Genomic DNA, 11,972 nt, shown 5'->3' with positions numbered 1-11,972 from the left:
TTGCCTACTCCTGGTTCACAAAGGAAAAAAGTTTTCCATTGGCATCATTTGCTTCGGCTTAGAGCGAATAGGCTCCACGACCATCGAAAAGCAAAGACAGTATATGATTAAAATTATTTTTTATGTGGTTATAGTAAGTGTTGAACCCCCTTCGACTTAATTTTTTTTTGAATATTGAATCCCTTACTTGAAATTTTGACTCCGCCTCTATCGGAAAGAATAGGTTATGCCTTAAATTGAAACTCCCCTACCTTAAATTAATGGATGGTATAAAAGAGGTAGAATATTTAATGTCCTTTCAGAAATTACAACAAATTTGACGTAAGTAGTACTAGTATTTATTTTTAATTTAAGTGTAAGCCTATCAAAACTCCTTACGTGCCAACAAAGCAGCTACACTTAAAAAAAAAAAAAGAAGTGAATAAACATTTGATGTTGATTAAAGCTTGAATTTGTACACTTGAAATTGTAAATAAATTTAGGAAGAGAATGTGATTTTATATTTCAAACTTTAGCAAGTTGAAATTTCACTTACAATCATTCAAAATTTCGTTCAGTGTGGTATTGTTAATATGTAAAAGTTCATTGTGCTGACTCTTTTTTTTCGCACTTTAGCTAAAGGTATCATTTTAAAAAAATTATATCCGCATTAAAAGATAGGATCTTGAATCTTGTAAACAATTACTATTTTGCAATTATAGATTAGAAAAGTGGTCATCCCATGTTTTTTTTCCATTTCAATATTGGGTGATTTACAACAATGACTTTTGAGGTGGATTTTCTTTAACTTTTAACCTTACTCGACTCATGCATAGAACTTCAAGTTTAATAGACTTTTCACGTTGGGTGCATAGATCAGTTCAGTTAGATTTTATATATTATTAATTTTTTATTTTTAAATATGTTAAATTAATAATTAAATCAATGAAATATTTTTTATCGATTTTTGGTATTCAACTGTTCAATTTTTGATTTAATAAAATGTCAACAAATTCAAATGTCAATTTAGCTGCAGTGATTTCCAGTGTTGTGTAACATTAACAATCAATAAAAATGCTCACAAAATAAAAAAAAGTAGCAGCTAACAGGACAATGTCTTGCGGTGCCAAATAATACAAAATAAGAAGTTCATTATTCCGTTCACAAACTATGCTAACAAGTAGATTTAATGATAAATGTCAAAAATGCCTTTAACTTCCTTTTCATATTATAAAATGAAGCATAACATATGCCTTGCATAGCCAAATTCCACGATGAAGTGAATATGTTTTTAGAAAATTGAATAGGTTTGTAGAAATTAAAGAGAAATTAAGAAAAGATAAGTAATATATACATATGTGCAGTGGTAAGTAGTAATTTAATATATTCTTATTGTATTACTGATTTATCCAATAACCCAATATAAAAAATAAAAATAAAAAATTGAACTAATAACTCAATAATTTTTTTTTTGATAAAACTATCAAAAAGTTGTTAATTCAATGACCTAATCATAATAAATCAATTATATTTTTATCGATTTATCCAATAACTCAATATGAAAAAATTAAAATCGAACTAATAACCCAATAAATTTTTTGATAAAAATTTTAATTCAATAACCTAATAATAATAATAAATTAATAATATTTTTATCGATTCGATTTTTCCGTATCAATATTGCTAGTTATGTGTGGCAAAGCGGGCGAAAGTTGAAGACTGACCGCTCATTATCTCGAAGGGTTGGTTATTGATTGTAATTTGGTGTCAATAAACTGCTATAGTTTTAAATTGGGTAAAATTTACACGAGCCCACAAGCCCATACTCCATAAGAAGGGGCCCATAGTAGCTCGTTTTCCTCTTGTAGAACCTTTTACACCTTGGAGGCCTCGCTAAATTCTTTGCCAAGCAGATAAGAAGGGAACCTCTCTACTCATTGCTACATTCGGTATGCCCTTCAATTAGGTATTTAAATGTCATCTTTCCCTTTGTTTGTTTTGGATTCAAGTGTTGTGCACTGTTAGTGTATAAAATATTCTAAACTTACCTGCTATTGCAGTTTAGTTTCTGATAGTACAGAATATTTTGTACTTTTGTGTTTGTGTTTGTGGTTTTAGGGTAAGTAGGACTTTTTTGAAGTGCATTACCAATGCTAGGTTATTAGTTTTGAATTTTGTGATGATTTTGTGGTTTTCACCTTAACAACTATTTTGTCAGCTCCCAGAAAGTAATTACTAGGGTCTTGTAACCAGGGGTTTTAATGATGAGATGACAGTCATGAAAAGACTGATAATTGCAAATTAACATTTGTTCGCGAGAATCAATTTGACTAATTTTTGGAGCTAAATTAGATTAGATTAATTCAATGTTTTAAAATTACAATTTGGATATTCTTAAACTATAGAAAAAGTGTTGTAAGCTACAAGTCTTCTCATATCAATAAAATGAAAAAACATATATCTTAAAATGATGGTCAAATTTCATATAGTATGACTCTTAAAAAGTGAAATATGATTACTATTTTGAAACGGGGGGAGTGATATTTTGTTTAATATGTGCCTCTCTACCTCTATGAGATAGGGGTCAGGCGTGCGTGACATTAAGTATGTTTATTTAAACATTGATAGGGTTAAATTTAAGTTTCATCTTAATTTGATTTCATTATTCATTTTTCCATTTGAAAAAATTCAATTAGTTTCTCATGACATTTCTGGCTATTTCGATTCAAGTGCATCTGGTTGTTGATATTTCTTCTTGTTGATTTATGCATCGTGATGTAATATCTTTTTCTCTATTGTGTCCAAACTATGCAGTTATTTCAATTTTCAAGTACCCCGTTTTTAGCATTTTAGAGATAACCTGAGTGTTTCTAGCCTTATTTTGTTTTTGAAAATTTTCTTGCATCATTCTTCCATTAATGCTGTAGAAATAATACTGCCTCAACAACAGTAACATAAACATTTATTTGCATCACAGCTCAAAGCAAACATTAGTTGTCCCCTTTTACACTGTAGGGGGTTGTGTGGTATGAAGGATTTGTAGACAAAGTTATCCCATGGGATTAGTTATCCCACCATATATATGGGAGAACTTATCCTGTCATTATAGTACAAATGGTGGGATATACAATCTCAGGACTAACTAATATCCCCAACCAAACACTGAATAAAATAATTTTGCATTTTATCCGGGGATTATTATCCCGTAACCCTCATTCCAAATGACCCCCCTAAGTGATATGGATCAATAATTAGGACATTACTGATAAATCTAGTGTTTCTTAAAAATAATTCTCAACTTAACATTGGTGAAGGGGAGCCTTGGAGTAACTGGTAAAGTTACTGCCATGTGACTAGGAGGTCATGGGTTTAAGCTCTGGAAACAGCCTCTGGCAGAAATGCAAGGTAAGGCTGCATACAATAGACCCTTTTGGTGGGGCCTTTCCCCGGACCCTGTGCATAGCGGGAGCTTTAGTGCACCGGACTGTCCTTTAACATTGGTGAAGGGCGTTGCACCATTTCTTGCTTCTGGCTTAGAGGCCTTGGACAATTTCACCCTGTTTCTTACGATCACAGGGACAAGTTTGAATGTAAAACCACTCTCTTTTATGGACAAGGGGTAGCATTGGTACATTAATTGGAACGATACTAGTTTTCTTAGTCAAACTTGCAAATAACTCTAGTTTGTACATTTTGAGAACCTTGAGGCTTTTGTTAATGAAAATGTTACGAAATGTCTGTCTAGATCATAAAGTTGTACAATAGGGATACATAAATTTCGTCTTATGAATAATGATAAACTTGCTATTGTATTAAGAACTCTCCTTATTAAGTAATTATTGATGGTAAATCTTCCAGCTTTTGTATTTGATAGTCAATCATGTTTATATGTGTTTTTTCCTTCTAAAATTTACATTTAATTGTCTGGTTCTGATAGTTCTTTGTAGAGTTATGGAGATCCTTCTATTTGCATTGCTTGGTGTTTAACCTGCATACCGGTGCATTTATGCTGTTGTGTGCTTTTCTTCTTTGTAGATCTTCTCGAAGGGTTTGAATATGATCCTAAATGGATGCTTCTTGAGTTCTGGGGGTATTTGTAAACCTTACAAGGCATGTAGCTCCAAGTCCTATCGATCTGCATCATCATGCGCCCCTCAACTGCCTAAAAAGGTTATAGTCACTTGTGCTAGATGTTCACCGGCATGTCATCAGTATCCAACATCCTGCTCTAAAGGTGTGTGTGAATTCTTGATGGTGATCTTTTTGTATGTCATTATTTTCATTCTGCATTTCAGAGTTCAAAATAAACGCATGATTGAAATGGCGTTTGTTGTTGCATCATATGTAGGACTGCAACTTAACTAGATTGATATTTGTTTTTTAATGAGGTCAGCATGCTATTGTTCTTTACCTTGAGAAGGCTGATTTTTGCAGAAGTATAGATCTGATTCTTGTTTGAATTTGAAAATTCTAGGTTCCATTCCACCAAGTGTATAAATGCATTTTTTTTCTTTTGTAAAAACTTGTTTGCTCTTAATAGGTCTTACTCATTCTGATCTTGTACAGTCTTTAAAGTCATTAAACTGTTCAATTAAAATTCCTGTGAAGATGACATTTTATCGCTATTTTTTTTCCTTTCCTTTTTATCCCAACAACTTGTCTTGATTTTAAAAACTGCGTAAAAGCTGGGCTTTGGATTCTTTTAGGGCCTAAGTGTTGAGGATATTTAATTCGAGTTTGATATAAGCTTGTGATGTAGCATCTTATGAAGCTTGTGATTGTAGGTTGGGGGACCTAATTATATTTGAGCTCTTCATGATGTTTTAATAATGCTTGTAAGGCAGTTAGTGAGTGGATTAACTTATAGCCTTATAGGTCCTTTCCTTGTCTTAAAGGAGAAATATATATTTCTTCTACCTCGAAAACTTAAAGTAAAAACTGAAATGGCTTGAGTTCCTCATGCACCCATGTTTGGTGGATGTTGTTTATTGGAGATGTATATCCTACCATTCCCTTTTGGTACTGTTCTCACACAATTTAAATAGATAAATGTGCACAGGCAGCTACTATAAAAATAGAGGTTTAAGGGAGTCCATTAAGTCATATGTAGTTCTTTTAGAAAATTCAGTATTATAAGAAGGATGATAGAGGGAACACAGTGGTCAACAGATTATTGAGCCAATATATCTTATCTCTACGAGCTCATGGTATAATTGTTTTCTGTTAGCATTATTAAGAATTAAAGCTAGTTGCCTTATTAAAACTGAGCTGTCAGTGCAGGATTCAGCTTGCTTGATCTTTCTTCTGCATCATCAGTTCTTTTAAGTGGTGAATATGGTGGTTTTTCGAGTGTTATACCCCAGTTACCAATGCGAAGCCAGTTGTCCTTTGCCCCTAGAGCATCAAAGGATATCCCCTACAGTTACAGATACCCTCCGATGACCAAAAAGCCAATGTGGTGGTGGAGAACCTTAGCATGCCTCCCCTACTTGATGCCTCTTCACGAGACTTGGATGTATGCTGAGACAGCTTATCATCTCCACCCCTTCTTGGAAGATTTTGAGTTTCTGACATACCCGTTCCTGGGAGCTATTGGGAGGTTACCGAGCTGGTTCTTAATGGCATACTTCTTTGTTGCTTATCTTGGTATAGTGAGGAGAAAGGAATGGCCTCATTTCTTCAGGTTTCATGTGGTGATGGGAATGCTACTTGAGATTTCCCTGCAGGTTGTTGGGACTATAAGCCGTTGGATGCCACTTGCAGTCTACTGGGGAAAGGTTGGCATGCACTTTTGGACTGCTGTCTCATTTGCCTATCTGTTCACAGTTTTAGAGTCCATAAGATGCGCACTTGCTGGGATGTATGCTGACATACCATTTGTGTGTGATGCAGCTTATATTCAAATACCCTATGATTAATGAAAGCCAACATATTATGGTGTAAACTGTAAACAGATGATATTATGTTTCTTATGCCTTTTTTGTACAACATTGAGGCTGGGTGGAACTGAATCTTGAACTTGCTATCATCACGGTCTCTCGGGGATTGCCTTATGGCCTGTGTAACGCTCACTTTATGCAACTATTGTTCTTCCCCTCCCATTCTCCTAATGTATTGATTAAGTTCATTGGTTTTCAGTTTTCACTTTTCAGTTTGTTTTCTTAGTTTCAATTGTCATTTTAGGGCTTCTGTTACTTCGTTTCATACTGTTTAATTACTTGACTTGCCAGTAGCGAAACGCACTTTGCCAGACTAGATGCAGCAACAAGAGAAAAGGGCTTCTTAGTCCAAGAGCTTTTGTAGATTATTAATTCTCCACCAATCGATTGCACTTTTGACCTTAAAGGTTTGGCCATAAGCAAACGGGGCCAAAAGTTTAAAACCACTCATTTTCAAGGTCATTTTGGTAATTTTGTGTGATCCACATTGCAGACTCTTAAAAACACCCATGTAGTTTTAATATAGTTGAAGATCCAGAAAGGGAAAAAGAGTGGCAATACACCATAAATTATCACTAATTATCAAACATAGTTCGAAGCGAGATCTTTGTAAAGGCCCATTGATTCTAGTTACTTCAATTGATTTATCCTTACTTTGATTAAATCAATTCAATAATAAAAGAAAGTAAAGTACTTGGATTGCACAAGATCATATTTACAACCAAGTATGGAGCCTAACATACTAATATGGTTTGCACAAGATCATATTTACAACTTAAGTATGGAGCCTAACATACTAATAGAATCAGGTCAAAGGACATCCATCAACAGAAATGCCTTTGCCGGTGGGACAAGAAGACAAATCACAATATTCTCCACCAGTTCCCCACCAAGACAAGTTAACATTCCATAAACTAAAGCAGAAAAAGATAACCACTCCCATTAAAGCCACTCCAGCATCTAGTGCTGCTGATAGGACATAATTGTGCCTCTGCCACCAGTTCTTTCTGTATCTGAAAATGAAGAAATTGAACACTGTTCCAATGATAATCCAGCTGTTGAAATTCAATGCTGTTGCTGGAGGCATACTGGCTGTAGCTGCAAGAAGTACTGGAAGGTTGATGTATTTAATCCAAGTTTGGCTTGGGAATGCTTTGTGTAGAACCCACACCAACACTGGTGCCAGTAAACCTCCAAGAAAGCACCAATTGAGAGCACTATATTCTCCTTGGCCTAGGAATATTCTTCGGGGTCCTACTAATCCCCAAATAACTGATGCATCAAAAAAGACTCTATCGCTCTGACAGGTCCATGGACTGTTGGGAGGAAGCAAGTCAGGTTGGCATATGTGTTCAATGCTATTAAGTAGCCACCACGCGACGGCCATATTGATTGTACCAGCAAGAATGGTTCCAACTAGCTGTTTTAGGAAATAGAAGTTTCAGTCAGTCTCTTGTAGTATCAGGAAACAGTACAATTGCTATAGTTTTTATTTTTCTTCCTATGATCAATAGATTTGGCTCTTTATGTCTCGAACACTAACTGCTGTCTAGGATAAGTGATTCATAGTACTACTAATGGGAACAAGTGAAGAAGAAGAAAGTCATACCTGAATGATGAACATTGATCTTGGAGGAACCTTCATGTAATGGCCGAGCTTAAAATCTTGGAGAAAGGAAACAGCCTGGCTCATACTCATATAAGAATAAGTCTTGAAGCAGACGTTGGCTATTGGTTTACCTGGGAGTATTATACCAATTATATATTCTGTGATCACGTTTAGTCCTGGTGCCTGTCATCAGAAGCAAAAATTTGTTAAATAAAAGAGAATGAATGCATCCACAAAAAGTAATCAACATATGTTCAACTTGCAAGACTAACCATGTTTGTGGTGGCTGTTATGATGCTTATTGGTAGGGTATATAGCAAAGCAAGAGCGGCTGCAAGGATAAGCCCCCACCACGAAAGCTGAACTTCATCTTTCATGAAGATACATAGGACAAGCGACAAAACCAATGAAAGTGCAAGCGTGAGGACAAACCACCAGTTAGGGATGTCCTTATATTTCATCATAAGTCTTGTGTGAATATCAGGCTTTCCCTTGTATGAGGTCCGGAGTCGCTGCCATATTTCCCTGTTCAGTGATATTATCAGTATAATTCTCTTCTCAGAACAAGTTTAATTCATGAGTTAAACCAATAGGAACCACGTCTAAGTTGAATAATCTCTGGCCTACTAAAGTGTGTGTGGGGGTTGGCTGCTGTCTCTCTCTCTCTCTCTCTCTTTCTGTGAGAGAGTTTCTTTTCAGTTCGTGTATAGGTTCTATTCTAGTTGGTTAACTCATTATGAAAGCCTTAACCAGCAGAAAAAAAACTATCCGAAAACAGCTAGAGTGTTCCTACAACATCGACAAGAGTACTAGCCTTTTGGTTTCTTTACACACATAAGTCCAAGCTAGATGCAGTGCTTCCTGTCTAGGCGCCTAGTCTAGATCCATCACGGGTGAATAACTGGTAAAAAAATAAAGTAAATGGGTGGGGGAGGGAAAATGATAGTTAAGAAGTACTTACTTTCCATTGAATAGAACAACTTGTGAGACAGTAGCAGTAACAGCTGCGAAGTTCAGGCCATAAGTAACAGCAAAGAACGTGCTGAGATGTATGCGTCCGTGCTGTGCATATGATACCTTGTCTATCTCAAATTTATCATTAACTATGGATGTAACATTGTATATCTGGCCCCGAGCATCAAACAACTCCGAGGAGAATAGAGGGAAATTCTTGGCATTGTAGAGGTTCAATCCCCAATAGGAAACGGGAATTAGTATATATACTACACCAATATACCCAATTATGACATTGACAATGACAAAAAAGGGGTAAACCAGAGGGCTACCAAGGTATGATGCTATAACTGCCCAATCAAAAGTGAAGGATAAAATTCCAAGACCCTTCATGCCTGAACCAAGTTGCTGGGCAAACACTGATTTGGGATAGACCAAACAGATCAACGCTAAGTTTGACAATGTTGGGAAGAGATAACCAGGGACAATGTACCATATGAAGCTGCAAGCTAGCACAATTAAAAAAAATTTGCCTCTTGAGGTTTTTCCTTCCCCTTCTTTCTCATGGAGAGCCCTGCCCAAATTTATAAAAATTTACATTTGTTAGATACAGTAACAAGGCCTTATGCATCAATGTTCTCAAACTCATCCAAAAAAAAAGTACAAGAAAAGGATTTGCCTATCCACGAAGAACATGAGCAACTCGAGATAATAAGCTAATATGCTATTTCAGGGATCAAGTTGAAATTTTTGAGAAATTACCTGAAAAGAGAAACTTGAACCAGACTACTTGGCCACCACATTTCTGCAGGGTCTACCACTAACTTCCTCATAATCCCTGCCCAGCCATATCCCAGAACCTGATACACAAACATTATACTATTAGCACTGGTAAACTAGACATGTCTACAGATGATGAAAGTTAAATAGATACTTCCATCACTTTAGCCTTTAATTGACATGAAGAGTTGAAAAGTTTTGACATTGTTCAATTACTTTTCAACAGAAAATAAGAGGTCTGATTAAGCTAGACGTATATGCAATACATATTGGGGCTCAGAAAATCTTCATGATGTAACTCATTCAGGATAGATACTTCGGTTTTTTGACATTCTCATTGAACTATCACGATCAATATCCTGGTACGAGTGATTTGACTAATGACTATTATATGCATGTGAATTCAAGATTTAAACTTTATAGATTCAACTTCTATAATCTTAATAAGCACGAAATCGCAAGAAATATTTCAGTAGAAGAAGTTTGAACCTGAGTGGCAACAACAAGAATCCAACCAGCCAAGAATGAGATATTCCTAAAATAAAACGCTTTGATAATATCCACAATTCCAACAGCATAAGCAGGTCCATTCCCAAAAGCAGAACCAGCATTGGCAAAAATTGAAATCAATACGTGCTCTTTCATATTAAACGGCCCTGGATTCAACGTAAACTCCCACGACATAATCTTAAACATCCTCGTTGGTAACACCCTAGCCATTAAACGCCCAATCGGCAGCGTTGCAACTTGAACAGTAATCATTGTGATCACCAACGGCTCAGCTCTATAACTGAAAAAAGTGTTGAGAAACGATAGAAGTGCACATGACACGATTCCTAAGAACCACATTCTGAATGTCCATACTGGTAGAGAAGGATCGTCTTCGTTTGATACTGTTAAACGAACTTGTTCTATTGGAGATTCTTCGTCATCATAGGGTACGACATTCTCCGAATCCCACTTTTCTTGAACGTTAACCGCCATTGAAGAAGGCCGAAAACGAAAGAAGAGAGATTGAATTCCTAGGGTTTTGAGTTCTCAGCTCAACTGAATTTGCAAGAGAAGAGAACTAGGGGAGATAAGAGTCCAAGGACTTTTATTTATAGAGCAGCGGTTAGCCGGTTACATGCATGAAGACTCCTACAGTAAGTTGAATTGTTTGTCTTTTTATTACCTTTTCTTTTTCGTCATAATTTATGTGGCATTAGAATTTCGAGAGCAAATCATATTCTACTTTGATTGAGAAATATTTCAAGTTGTGATTATTTGATTTAGGATTATTTTTATCGTAGTTTTTAAATATATAAAAATTTATTTCGAAAAACTTAAAGCTTTTATGTCGTAATTCATGATCACAGTTTAGAAGTTTGAATCTCGAAATTCCAATTGTATCGAGTAAAGTGGGACAGAGGGAGTAACACATTGTTTGGATGGTTGTTATATATTGTTTTGCAATGTATTGTAAAGGTTTTTTTTTACAACTACAGTGTTCGGATGAATTGTATTGTTTCCGTCGTTACGTAATGTCATACATCTTCAATTTGAAGGATAAACCTATAACAAAAGTAGGATACAAGATATTATAAAATAATAGGATAAAGGATAAAATAAGATTATTAGATAAACAAAAGCGAAATGAAAAGAAAAAAAAAGGTAATAATGCGATCACACCTAATCGGTACAATAAAGTTTAAATAATAGTCAAAATAAACACAATATTTAAAATAATAATTAACGCTAATAATAATTAATAGGTAACAACCAACCAAACAAGCTGTATTAAGGGGTTCTTACTTCTACTCCTGTATACTACAAAACTACAAATTCGGTGAGTAAATTACTCTATCAAGAAGAGGCTAAAAACATTTAATTTTATGATTTAATATTTTCCTAATCAAAGAAGAGGCTAAAAACATTTAATTCTATGATATAATATTTTTTGCCTAACCAAAGAAGAGGCTAAAAGCATTTTAATGCTACCAGTCTGTAGACACGACACATGTATCCTATGTAAATACTAAGAGAAAATACATAAAGTATCTCTGAACTTGTCTGACTTTTTAAAAAAGTTACCTAAATTATACTTTCGATTTATTACCCCATGAATCTTACCTAACCATTATAAATACACCATTTTGACTTAACTTTTGCCTCTACGTGTAGACACGCATATCAGGCGCATGAATAGTTAAAATTTAACTTAAGTTACCAATTAAAACCTGCCACGTTTACATTATTTATCAAAAAATTAAAAATCCCTTCTTCTTCTCTACCATTTGTTGACTTAAATACACCATTTGTTTTTTTCTTTTTCCTTATCATCCGTACCACCATTTTTTTGCTAGTTCTAATCTTGTTGCAGCTCTAAATTTCTTCCATATTCATAGTTTTTGTCTTCATTTTTTTCTTTCTCTTATCTGATCGCTTTATGTGAGTTTAATAATAGTAATGAATAAAGATTTATAAGTGGAGATTCTGCAATTATATACCCAAAATTATAAAGGACGATTCTCTTATTTTATTTTGATTCTATTGAATCGATTATTGCTGATTTTTCAGAAAAAATAATTTTAATTTAAAAAAAAAAATTTCTAAGAAAGATTAAATTGTTCCAATGGCTTCGTTTTCTCATGAAATGGAGATGAAGTGGGAGTGGTGATGTCGTGGAATATCTAATATGAAAATTAAGTTTTTGCTTGAAAAGATGTTGA

General features: G+C 34.7%; 2 protein-coding genes across 3 annotated transcripts; one reads left to right on the top strand and one right to left on the bottom strand.

The window, feature by feature from the left end:
• Window positions 1-1,836: 1,836 nt before the first annotated feature.
• Window positions 1,837-6,116, top strand: LOC107853406 (protein TIC 20-I, chloroplastic). Of its 2 annotated transcripts, none has more exons than XM_016698400.2 (3): window positions 1,837-1,945; window positions 4,015-4,213; window positions 5,260-6,116. In XM_016698400.2, exons 2-3 carry the CDS (start codon window positions 4,036-4,038, stop codon window positions 5,895-5,897), a joined length of 816 nt encoding a protein of 271 aa, XP_016553886.1. In that variant the 5' UTR covers window positions 1,837-1,945; window positions 4,015-4,035; the 3' UTR covers window positions 5,898-6,116. The 2 variants fall into 2 exon arrangements, with proteins under 2 accessions (XP_016553886.1, XP_016553887.1); XM_016698401.2 differs by having other exon boundaries at window positions 1,848-1,928.
• Window positions 6,117-6,143: 27 nt separating this feature from the next.
• Window positions 6,144-10,405, bottom strand: LOC107853397 (oligopeptide transporter 2). The gene is made up of 6 exons (XM_016698385.2): window positions 9,751-10,405; window positions 9,244-9,341; window positions 8,489-9,055; window positions 7,800-8,052; window positions 7,528-7,710; window positions 6,144-7,338 (listed from the first exon to the last, which is right to left on the bottom strand). Exons 1-6 carry the CDS (start codon window positions 10,243-10,245, stop codon window positions 6,724-6,726), a joined length of 2,211 nt encoding a protein of 736 aa, XP_016553871.2. The 5' UTR covers window positions 10,246-10,405; the 3' UTR covers window positions 6,144-6,723.
• Window positions 10,406-11,972: the final 1,567 nt, after the last annotated feature.

The sequence above is a fragment of the Capsicum annuum genome, chromosome 4 (assembly GCF_002878395.1).
Source record: "Capsicum annuum cultivar UCD-10X-F1 chromosome 4, UCD10Xv1.1, whole genome shotgun sequence".
Lineage (NCBI taxonomy): Eukaryota > Viridiplantae > Streptophyta > Magnoliopsida > Solanales > Solanaceae > Capsicum > Capsicum annuum.
The sequence above is the reverse complement of the archived record's forward strand: the minus strand, read 5'-3'. Positions and strand labels throughout refer to the sequence as shown.